The sequence below is a fragment of the Desmodus rotundus genome, chromosome 3 (genome assembly GCF_022682495.2).
Source record: "Desmodus rotundus isolate HL8 chromosome 3, HLdesRot8A.1, whole genome shotgun sequence".
Lineage (NCBI taxonomy): Eukaryota > Metazoa > Chordata > Mammalia > Chiroptera > Phyllostomidae > Desmodus > Desmodus rotundus.
This window is the reverse complement of record NC_071389.1, coordinates 133532059-133544924: the sequence shown is the minus strand read 5'-3', so window position 1 is coordinate 133544924 and position 12866 is coordinate 133532059. Positions and strand designations below refer to the sequence as shown.

The 12866-nt window shown below is 33.5% G+C and overlaps 1 protein-coding gene across 3 annotated transcripts in view; it reads right to left on the bottom strand.

Moving 5' to 3' along the window:
* Positions 1 to 559: 559 nt before the first annotated feature.
* Positions 560 to 12866, bottom strand: part of CAPS2 (calcyphosine 2) — a 65699-nt gene continuing 53392 nt past the window's right edge. For all 3 annotated transcript variants that reach the window (XM_053921371.2, XM_053921373.1, XM_053921372.2), the window contains 4 exons: positions 12405 to 12559; positions 9014 to 9133; positions 6284 to 6380; positions 560 to 2613 (listed from right to left, as the gene is read on the bottom strand). In XM_053921371.2, the coding sequence (XP_053777346.1) occupies positions 2438 to 2613; positions 6284 to 6380; positions 9014 to 9133; positions 12405 to 12559 (548 nt within the window). In that variant the 3' untranslated portion in view covers positions 560 to 2437. The remainder of the gene's footprint in view (positions 2614 to 6283; positions 6381 to 9013; positions 9134 to 12404; positions 12560 to 12866) is intronic.

The following is a 12866-nucleotide window of genomic DNA, read 5'->3' as shown; positions in this document are numbered from 1 at the left end:
TGCAGTCACTTCATTAAACAATATATATTTATATACTATATAGTTTAAAACAGGAACATACACCTTTATCTATAGTTGCTCCATCATGTAAAGTCATATTTTTTCCTAATTAAATATAGCTAAAAAATTCCTAAAGGATATCCCTTGTTTTCCAATAAAATGTGAATATTTCCTGAAGGTCCTATAAAACTTTATTTATAAGAATAGAAAAAGTAAAGTAAATCAATATATTGAACTCAATAAACAGGATTGCTAACTGGGAAAGCAATGCTATATCAAAATAAGTAACTACTTTTTAAAGATCTAGAGAATGATAAAATACACTTATCTATGAAATTCATGTAACATCATTACAACATATAACAATATTTTCAAGTTAATCAAGAGATATTTTAGAATACTCAAGACTGTTGAGAATAGAATTTCAATAGTCAATTCTCACATTTTGGATGTTTGAAAATACAGCTTCTATTAGATGCTCTTCTACTGAACTGAATAGTAAACAATAGATTTCACACACAAAATTCAAAGAAGAATGAATGCAGACAGTGAGGCAACAGCAGAATGATTTATTGTGCCACCAATTCTAATTTAACAGAATACACCAAAGAACATTGAATATATGTTTTCTAACTTTACACAGAAATAACTGCATAAGGTAAGAAATTAACTACTAAATAGAGAAACTTATTATAGATAACCACATATGAATATTTATACTAAGAGTATAGAGGTTTATTTAAAAGTATGCTACCATATTAATGTGTTAAATCCCAGAAGAACCATCCCCCCCGTTTTTGCACATTTTCTGATTATATTCACAGGAAAATATGACATAGTGATATTAAAATAGATTTGTTAAGGAGCACTAAATACAACTTCATCAATGAAAACATTGCATGCATACTGAGCACCCACAGTATTATGAGTCGTTTCAATATGAAAGCCATTCATAGGGCTTTGGATGCCTGTACTTATGTAAATGTTTCCAAGTAACAGAATGGCGCAGAGAAAGCGTTGAAGCCATATCTGCCAAAATGTCTTCCAGCACATTGTTTTAACTACAATAACCTAATTGAAAAAATTCCAAGGAATAAAGAATTTATCTAGTGAAAACAGCACTACAATAATTATACATATTTTCTTTCTGATATTTCAGTAGTCAGTTTTGGTACCTCCTCAAATACTGAAAAGGTACTACTTTGAATTTATTTAGTTCACACACATTTTTTATAAGGTTGTCAACTGTATAGATGAATAAAATTGTATGCTAAAAGTCATATTCAACAAAGTATTTATTTTCATTTTTAACCACTTATTTTGCTTAACACTATTTTTTTCTAATTTATATTGACACATAAAATTATTTTTATTGACATATAAAATTATTTTAAAGAAATTATGAACTCATAAAGTTGTTCTTTATATTTCCAAAGACAAGTGAAAAACAGAAGAATTTAGAAAAATGATTATAATACATCTAACCATTAAATAACATCTATTCAGAAGAAAATGTTTCAGTTGCTTATATACCAAAAAAAAAAGTGTTTAGAATAACTTACATTCCTTTTAAGGGACGAAGTATCTTTTTATATTTTCATTGAGAATTATTAAATTATCCCTCAGTCCATATATGTGATAATGCACTTTTTGCGATGCTTATTTAGTAATCTAAGAAAACATCCCATCTCCTATATTGCATTGTTTCTCGCTAAATAATAATTCTGTGTAGGTTATAAGGATCACAGTTAAAAAATAAAATACAAAGACAAATAGAACTGGCCCCTAGAATAATTACATTGTGTTCTATTGAACATACAACAGCACATAATTTAGAAGGCAAGAATTCACAAGTCTGTGTTTAAATATGCATTTTAGGGGTAGGCCTCCATCATTTGAAATATTTTATGTTACAGAAAACATCCATAATCACCCTGCATCAAAATTTTCTCTTGCACATCCTTTAGTTCCTTTAACATTTTCATGTTTTAAACAAGTTGAACTATTTCAATCTTAAAAGCCTTGAGCCTAATTCCAATTTATCAAATTGAGAAGGTAGCAATTTTATTTTGGGAAATGAATAAAAAAAAAGGAAAGAAACTTGGTTATTACTACAATAAGAGATTTCATAAATTCTGATACAAATGTTGCTTTCCTATGAAGGCTAATAAAAATAGCTCTGAAATCTATTCAAGGTAAGTAATAAACCAAAAATACAAATATTTTCAAACTTATAGACAGGCAAGTACTCATACTTGCACATAAATATATACATACCCCTACATATTCCTTTCCGAATATTTCTCTTTCCAGATTCAACTTTTTTGAGGAAAAAGAAAAACAGAATAGAGCTCTAGACAAATATATTCCAATGGTTGATCATACTTTGCATTAAATTCATCTCTCCTTTAAAATGCTTAGGGCTAATTTTAAAAAACTAAATCCCCCATGGAGTACGTAAGATAGTAGCAAAGCGCTCATCACCCACCACTCCTATACTTAGCCCTTCGTAGAAATCTTCAAATTCCCCATATGACACTTCGTCAGACTTGCTGCAGGCGTCTTTGAGTGTTTCTAGAAAAGACAATTTGATTTCTTCCTCTGTGGAATGACCTGCAAAATAGTACTGACCATGTAAAAATCTCCGTAAAATTTCAGGAAAATGACTGATGGTGGTAAAGAAATACTTAATCACCCTGCAAAATCTTTTCAATGATTTGAAATCTTATGTCAAACTACCTCCCAGTTTATTTAAACATTTTATTTCATAAACTGAATTTAATGATAATGACTTTTAACAAACATTGGAGGCATCTTTTAAACTTCTAATGGGATGCATCCTCTTTGTAGAGGCAAAATAATAGTTACTACTGCAGATACCCTGATATTTCTTAATGTTAAAGGACTCACCTTCATTCCCATTAGAAAGAAGAAAGCAAGTGCTTTCAAAGGCTAACACAGTGATGCGATGTATGAAAGATATCTCTACATTCGGGCATTAGTTATTTTGTGAATCAGTCACAATTGCAGCTAGAAAATATAACTACAAACACAAGTTTCAAAGGCCTATGAAAATGTTTGCTGGAAGAATTTACACTTGATTACGTCATTCTATTTGCATCTCTTACATTAAGTAGGCTATTTTCACTGGCTTATATTAAATATGATTGACTTTAACCTATTAGGAGATGCTGAGAATCATATATGTAAGTAATTGCATATCTTTAGTTTGTTATTTAAAGAGAAAACATAAAATATCTGATTCTTTTAAAAAATTCACTTGATTTTTTAATTCAGAAAGAGAACAATAAGCTATTTAAATAAGTAACTTTGATCATATTAAGGTCAGTTGGAGCAGAAGATCAATCTCAGCTTAAATGCTATTCCCTTGGGAAGTTTTTACTGACCACCCTGAATGTAGGTTCTCCATCACAGAATTATTCTCACTAATTTTCCATCCTCGTCACTGCCTACCCTTTCTTGCACTGATCTACTCTCAGGATCTTAGAATAGAACAGGAAAAGAGACATTCATTAATTTTTTAATAAGAAAAAAGGAAATAAGAGATGAAAGGAAGCTACAGTCAGATACTAAAGAAAATAGAGGCCCATGTACAAGAGCAGAAAAGGTGTCTAAAAAGATCTTTGGACTCTATAAATGATTTTATGTTTTTAATATATTTTATAAGTATAGTTGGTATAAATCATTTCAAAGTCATATTGCATTTTAAAATAACAAACTTAAATTGGAACACCACCTTAACTGTTTGTCTAACAGAAGAAGCAACATTAGGGTAAGAGCTGGCTCTTTCTCAAACATCAGACGTCCTCTAATGGGCTTAGGTAACAATTCGTTGTAAAGTACCTTTCAAACTAAAAGAATAAAATCTGCTTTGAATAGCAAAATGCTTGCTGTCTTTTAAAAACATGAAAGAAATGAAGAACACTAACTATTTAAAGAAAAAAAAACAGGTCGAATAAGCAAGGACTGAATACTTAGGCTATGCAGAGACAGTAATATAAAACAATGAAGTGAATTTGTGATTGAATGTTAATCACGCATAAAAATTAATCAAGTTCTAATCTATATAAAAATATAGAGAGAAATTTCCCTTTCTTTTTACAATCCATATGTTTGAACAGATAAATTTTCATACTGTTTTTCTAGGAAAAAGATTTTTTATTTAAATTTATTTCAAATACTTGGGAAATTTGTACTTTGTATTCTCACCCAGGAAATACCTACCTTCTGTTATTTGTAACTAACCTTTCTTTTGTTTCTCTTAAGATTTTAATAAACAACATTAGATTTCTAATACAATTACACAGAAAAATACTTGATAAATTCCATTTCTAGTAAAGCTAAATATACTTTTTAAAATAAATTATTTTAAAAAAGTAAACTATTTTTTGTAGTTAAATTAAATTATGTCTGTTGTAAAAGATTTAATTTGAAATTAATTAAAATTGTGAATAATCTATATCCCAAAAATGGGCATGTGAATAAATTATAATTTGTAATGATATATTATAAAAATATATTTTTTAAACAGTAACAGGTTTTCCTCTTTTTAAGACTGTATAGTTGGTTAGCTTATCTTCTTTAATTTGAACATAAAAACAAGGCATGTAATTTCTTAAACTAACAAAAGTTTATCCAAGTACAAAATAAAACCTTCACCAACAATTCCACAACACATTAAAAAAAACCCTAAAGCTACTTAAACAATTTAAGATTATTAGAGAAAACAAAGAGAAAAAACACATGGTGTTAAATCACCTAATTTTGAAATAAGTAAACTATCTTGTTTTTATTTTTAATGTGACTAATTAAAGGAAAAAAGCAGAGAATGACATGGGTTTTAAGGGAAAGATAGAATATGTATAACTAAATCATTCTGTAAATTCTCTTATGGCAACTGTAGTTCATTTAAAGTCATTGATAAGCAAATAAAGTTATTTTGACCTGAAATATATTTTAAAAAATTGGGAAGTCAGTAGTGATTATTAACTTTACTCTTCATAACAAATTCTGTTTTTTTTTAACTTCACAATTAAAAGTAATAAATAAACTATAAAGGCTAATAACAGTAATAAACCTAAATAATTACAGTGTATTTTTAATATTAAGGCAAATTCTAGAATAGTATTCTATAATGTTTAACTATATAATCTAAACTAAGAATTAGAAATTATTCATTAAATATAAATTATAAATGGTCAACAAATATACAAAAATGTGTTTAACTTCCACAGTAACCACAGAAATACAAATTTAAAGAAGTTTAGCCTATTAAATTGTCAAAAATCTGAGGTAAAATGAATTCTCCAACTAATGGCAGTACAATCTGGCATAGCCATCTTCCAAAGCAATGTGGAAGTATCAATTAAACCTGGAAAGGTACATGTTCTAAGTCGTGATAGTACTCCAAGAAAATAGCATAATATGGGCCCAGGTAAACTGTAGTGTATTGATTTTTAAAAGAATGACATGCAGAAGATAAAAAGAAAACAGCTCAGTGTGGATTAACATGAAGAGCTCTAAGACACATTGTTGAGTATAAAGAGCAAACCACATACACTATGTTTCATGAACACTATGTTCACGAAAACAACTTCAACAAGTATTAGATATTCATAGCACATACACAGCTAGTACTGAAATACATGTGTACATGAAAAAATAGTAACTGCTACCTTTATAGAGGGAAATGTAATGTAAAGAAGGAAGTTACTATGGCCAAATGCTTTCTATATAATGAAAATTCACTTATAAATCAATTATGTAACTATAAGTTCAAAAGAAATATAACAGATAATGAATCTCTAGAATTACTTTGAGATATGTTCTATATCCTCAAATTGTCATACACATATGTATGTTCATTACATGTATAGTTCTGTCCCTAGAGAAAGACATCCCCTCATTCTGCCTTAAATCTTCAAGTATAAACACGTTCAGTAAAACTAACTCAGAGAATTTGCACATGTACTTATCTGTTCTCTACATCTATTCTGTTTTAACTCAAATTCCTCACTATCTCAATAGGAAATAAAAGTTCAATATTGATTATAAACATCAAAGAAAAAAGTAAGTACGGACAATAGACCCAAGAATTTTTTAATGAATGTTAAATAGCTCTCACCTTTTCAGTTTTAAAAATAATTATTTATTCCTCCCTTAATAGCCTCAGGTCCATATTATGAATTAATATTATTTGAAGATATTGCTTTTATTAACTAACACTTTAGAAATCTAATGCATTTTGACTCATAATAATTACCTGAAATCACTTGAGGATGCTTCTTTGCACAATAACATTTTCTTATGTTCATAATAGGCACGCTGCCAGTTTTGTTGAAATCCAGTTTCATAAAGGCCTAAATAATGAAAGAAACATTATTTTTTCTATGAAACCACTAGACATGTGAACCTAGTTTTTTATTCTGCTGTAGTTATTTATAGGCTCTAAACAAGACAGTTTAAAAATACTAAACTGGTATATGATGGCAGAATCATGAATACAAGGAAGAAGGGTATTGGAGCAAGATGGCTGTTGGCACCAATTCAATACCAACTGGAATCCCCAATCTGCAGTGTACAGTGAAGAAGGAAAAGGTATCCAGTGCAAACAACTCAGTTGTGATGTAGCACGGTGCGGACAGCTCCGTGAGTTACAGCTCTATATGAAACAGCAGGCTGTGCAAAAGCATGGCTGCAAGGTGGTCCTCAGGCAAGGTGGCCCTTGAGTGAGGCCCCTCTCACAAAGCTCTGCTCCCATCCAGTCTGCTCCTCTTTGCTCTGGTCCAGATCTGTCTGCTCTGCTCCGCACTGGTCTGCTTTGCTCTAGTCTCAGGAGATGTTTTCAATGTTTCAGCTCCAACTGGGGAAAGCAGTTTCAGTGTTCAACAGAAAGAGAAAGTACACTCCCAGAGTCATAGGAAAGCTGACTTATAGAGAGAGAAGTCCCCACCCATGGACCCTAATTGGCCCATTCTCATGCAAATGAGGACTCCAAATTCTCATAGTTTGGTTTAAAAGGCACTGTCCTGATTGGTCAGAAGGGAGCTGCTCTGATTGGTTGGTAGGATGCTAATGAGAATATAGCTGCACAGCTCCAGTTGGCAAGCAAAGTTTCAGTGCTATTGGTTGAAACACAATTCCAGGAACTCCTTTATAAGGACTGGCTCCTAGAGCAGGAACACACCAAAGCCCTGCAGGCTTCTCCCTGAAGCATGGTCTGTGTGAGACACTCCTGTTTAGAAATGGCTGCTAGGCTCTGTTTATGCCTTTGAGAACAGCCACCAGCAGCCCTTCTTGGTAGGTATCTTCTTTCCAGTTCTATCACTGCCTAGCACCTTGACTTTGATAAAGCAACCTAATCTCTGTTGCCGTGGCTTTCCTCCTCTGCACACTGGAGTTAGGTTAAAAACCCCTGAGGTAAGTTCCAGCTTAAGATTCACATGAAACTGATATATGGCTAAAACAAACTGTCAGAACTATTTTGACATATAAGTGAATTTCCAACTATTCTATCACTAAAATCAAAGAGGTTATTAAGTTAAAATGGAATCATCAGGGTGGGCCCTAATCCAATGTGATGGGTGTCCACATAAAAAAAGGAGATTGGGGGCGAGGACAACACAGACTGAGGGACGGTTGTGAACACCCAGGGAGAAGACAATTACAACCCGAGGAGAGGAGCCTCAGGGGAAACCAAACTTGCTGAAACCTTGGGGTTATACTTCTAGCCTCCAGAATTTGGGGACATAGATTTCTGTTGTTTAAGCCATCCAATCTGTGGTATTTGTACGGCAGCCCTAGCAAACTGCTGTTGTCCTTTATAACCCTACTTTTGTCCTCTACTCCAAACTCCAAGATAAATAAAGGAGACAACTCTCCGGTTTCTACTTCCAATACCCAAACCTGTCACCAGGATATGAAAAGTACCAATATGTGCAAATTTATAAATACTATGAGGTGAATTTGTTTGGCTTAAGGTATTTTTGTGTGTCTTTTGGCCAGCTAAGATTTTGATGTTTTTCTATTTGTGATCGATACTTGATGTAATTGTCTATATGACTCTACATCCAATAGCTGCGTTCAGCATTAGATACATGCACATTTTACACTAGGCCCACGAACAGAAGGAAAAGAAAACTACATTGCTCAGAAGTATGTTCTAAAACTGGCTGCCAGAACTGGGTTAATTTGTAGCTTCCTATAAAAACCAGGACTCTTGTTTTTTAATTGCAATTTAACATGATTGTTTTAATCTCATTTTACCATTTAGCATGCATATTATAAAAACCAGAGAACCATCTTAGTCATGCTAAGATAGCACATATTGAGCCTCGAGCACAGGAAATCCACGACGTGAAGTTCTGTGTATTATCTCCTCCAAACCTTGTAACAACTCTGTGAGATAAGGAGCTGAGGTTGGGGATATTTAAAAACACATAGAGTCACACAGCTAGTAATTTATTGAGCCAGCAATTTATGGAATTAGTAATTTGTGAGTGAAAATTTGATTCAGATTTTATTTTCATTTTATAGTATTTTCTAAAACATATGCACAAATTATTTAGCTTTATCCTGGGAGAGTTGTATTTGTATGTGTTTTTTGTTTGTGCTTTACTAAAACCAAAATACATTATAGGTAAGGGATTTAAAACATTTTCAATAGTAATTCATTGAAGTTTTTTAATTACTTTATTGTTGTTCAATTACAGTTGTCTGCATTTTCCCCCCACCCCAGCCAAACCCACCTCCCTCCCTTGCTTCCACCTTCCCCCTTGGTTTTGTCCATGTGTCCTTTATAGTAGTTCCTGAAAACTCTTCCCCACACTGTTCCCTCCCCCCTCCCCTCTGGCTATTGTTAGATTGTTTTTAATTTCAATGTCTCTGGTTATTGAAATTAAGAATAATGTAACAATTAAATTTTTAAAATAAGGAACCTACCAATCTACTAAAAGAAACTACATGCATTTGAAAGATTACTTAACAAAGTTACCTTTCGAACAAACGATTTCCTATATTCGTTCATTTCACCAACAATGGCACGTTTGAACTCTCCGTAATCAACCTTGCCACTGCCATTGTCACTCAGAATCAGCCAGGAGGACTCGAAATCCTAGAAACAACACACAGACCAACCATTCTTACCCCTTTAAGATGTACATGACTACACGATAATGGTATTTTGTTACATCTTTTGTAGTCCTAGACAAAGCAAAAAATTATAAATAAATCCAAACAAAGCCACTCAGAAAACTCTTTAAAGAAACTCTGTGGTGGGCAGCTCTGTAGAGTTAATAACCGTTTAAGAGTGGCATTAAGACACAAATTAACTTTAAATTCAATTCCTGTCTATACAAAAATGAAAAACACCATTTGCCTGGATTTGAACATTTAGTTATTTTTACATATTATATCTGTGACAATGAGAAGGTCACTTCAGGTTCTGGGATGCCTCCAATAGCATTAGGACCACTAACTATTTCTGCTCGTCTTCATGCTTGAAAGTATAAAGCATATTGAACGACTCTCATATTATCCCATAATTTACACCAAAAGATGCTATTTTGAGTAAATCGCTTATGCAAATTTGTTCATCTTACCATTGCCACTTACTGTTTTTATAAATGCACTATTTAATAGAATGTTCTATTCCCAGAGTTCCAGAGCAAAGAAATTACAGCATGAGAATTTCTTAAGCTTAGGTAAATATATTTTCAATGTTTCAGTTATGGTGTTAGCTTTAAATAAGAATGTAAATAAAACATCCTACAAAGTGACTGACAAATAATAGATACTCAAAAAAACCTCTTTTCTACTTCCTCTTAATTTTTCAAATAACACTTTCATAAGAAAAACCAAATCCTAAAATGCTCTGCTTCTTTCCAATTTTCAATAACCCGTACCTTTTTGGTTCTGTCTTAATGACCTGTATATAATAATTTAATTGTCTGTAAAATGAGCTTTATTTTTCATCCTCACCTGGGGACATTTTTCATTGCTTTTTTTTTAAGAGAGAGAAACACCGATGTGAGAAACATCAATTGGTTGCCTTCCACCTGCCTAGCTGGGGATCAAACCCACAACTGAGGTATATGACCTGACTGGGAACCGAACCCACAGCCTCTTGGTGTACAGGATGATGCTCCCACCACTTGAGCTACACCGGCCAGGGCTATAAAATGGGCTTTTACAGTCATAAGTGGTATGGATAGAAAAAGATAAATTTGCTCACCAACTCATAGAATACTAGAATTAAAAAGATAATACTAGGGGCTTAAAATAAATAATTTTCAAGAATTGAATAATTTACCCCAAGTGGCAACAAATTTATGTAACTCTTTATTTTTCAGATATGGTACAAAATGAAAAATGATAATTCAGTTGAAAAAAACTGAGATTCATTCAATCATACTATTTCTATAGAAATTAAGCTATTAGGTTGTATACCGACTGTTTTTATTGAATTTCCCATCAGGGAGAGCAACTATGCCTCATGAAAAACTAGCTCTACAATTAGGTTGGTGATTCTTATTTTCTTATTTTATAGCCACTTACATTTGTTTATCATTGTATGGTCAGTCTCCAGTGATATCAGGGGCGGGGGGGAAACAAGGACTATTATCTAAAATATATGAAAAAAGGGGGAAGCTTACTCATATTCTCATTATATATGTTCTTCCTGTAAGAGGTAACTTACATAATTGTTTTTAGCTTTTATTCCTGAACCTAATCATAAAATAGAGCAAACCAATCCAAAAGGGAAGTACTGTGGGGATGCAGAAAGAATACAGACTGGCCCAGATTACCTGGGCTCTAATTTTACCTCAGTTATTAATTACCTGTATAACTGCTGAGAAAGACACCAAGGCTTTCTAACTTTCTATTGCTGTCTTTTTTGGGTTTTGCTTTCGTTTTGTTTCATAAAAGGTGGAGGCCGTTCAGTAACTCACAGAGCGTGTCACACGGTCAGGCGTGACATTAAACATTGCAAAACCACAAAAGTTAGGTCTGTCACAACAGTGTACAGCATCATCCTGGTCCAGAGTTTACAGTCAACAAAGTATATTCCCATGTAATTTTCCCGCTTGAGCTTCAGAGCTCACATACTCCGACTCTAGGTATCATCTCTGGATTGCCAGGCAGAGCCTGTCAATTCAGAAAGTGAAAAGACCTACTCAAGACCACACAGTTCAAGCAGTAAGCCTAGGACTTGAACCCATATCTCATAAACTCAATTTCCGGTGTTGCCTCCACAAAATACATTATATCTTGCAACAAGACTGTTGAAGCAAAAATGAACAATGAAGAAGATTTTTTAACTGAAACTGTTGAGGTATGTTTGTTTCAAATTCATATACTTTTATAATAAAACCCAAACTTCTTAGCATGGCATGCAAGGCTGTGATGTAATAGACCCTCCGAAGCTCATTTCTCCTCATTCTTCTCTTTTCCTTCCTTCCACCCATCTATCCATCAAAACTAACACATTGTGTATTTATGTATTTAGTACTTGCCATGTGCTAGATTCTATCAAAAGGTGTCAGAAACAGAGCAGGAAACTAGAAGCCCCCTGGCCCCTGCCCTGATGGAGTTAACATTCTACTTGCGGACGAAGTGGCATAAAGAAAATGAAATGGGGAAGTGGCAGAGGACCGGAGATCAGATGGGCTGCCCCTATAGTCAGCAGTGTCAGGGCGTACTCTCAGTAGCAAAAGCTGTGGCCTGAATGATGAGAAAATCTGGCCATGCAAAGGTCTGGAGGAAGACTACACACAGCAGACGGAAGAGTGTGTATGAAGGCTCTGGGGGTGGGGAGCGAGGGGATGAACCATCTGCAGTTCCTGGACAGGCCATACTCCCTCTGTCCTCCACGCTCTCACAATGTGCTTCTCTTTTTGTGAACTGTGCATTGTCTGATCCACACTCCTCCCTCTTGTCTGCTTAATTCCTCATCCTTAAACTTCAGCTCAGATATATCCTCTGCCAGGAATCCTTGTATGATCTTCCCTCTCCTTCCCTATAACATGGTTTGGAATTTATGCCATGTGTTCTGAAAGCATTCTCTACATAACACATATCATATTGTTTTGTAATCATTTGTATTTTCAATCCTTTTGTTATGAAGACCTTAGAGTGCAGAGTGTATCTTCTCAGAGCTTAGGACAATGGCTAGTTAATATGCTCTTTATATATATACATGAATGTGACAGAAGAATGAATGTTGAAATTTTAAAAACCAACAGGATTTGTTACTGATGTTTGAACACTGGTATCAGGGCATAAAGAAAAAGGAGACAAATGAACCACTAAAATGTCAGTAGAGAAGTGAATATCACCTAAGAATAATAAATCATTTACTGCAGTGAAGTATCTGTGGCACATACCTTTTCAGACACTTGTAAGTGAAATACTTTTAGAGCTTGCTTAAAATCTGATTTATCTAAAAGTCCATTTCCTTCTTTGTCCAACTGTTGAAAGTATTTTCCCAAACCAGTCAAAATACGAACACCTTTGTTATGTAGCTGTTTTTTTAGCCCATCTGTTTAGGAAGAGGAGAGATGCAAACCAATAGTTCCTATTCACAAATGCATCAAATTGCAGTTGTCTCTCATGCAAGAAAATTAAAGTTGATGTCACTGTTATAAGAAGTGCCAACCAAATCATATTATGACTGACAAAAAAAAAACTTTGGAAAATAGAATCCTTGTAATACAGAAGGTTAGATGTAAAATCACATGTAAATATACCAGAACTATAGCACCACTGTGTGGTGAAAGTGTTCAAAATTGACACCAGGCAAGCCACTCAAAAATTATCAGTTCAAAATGTCTAAAATACTTTGGCAT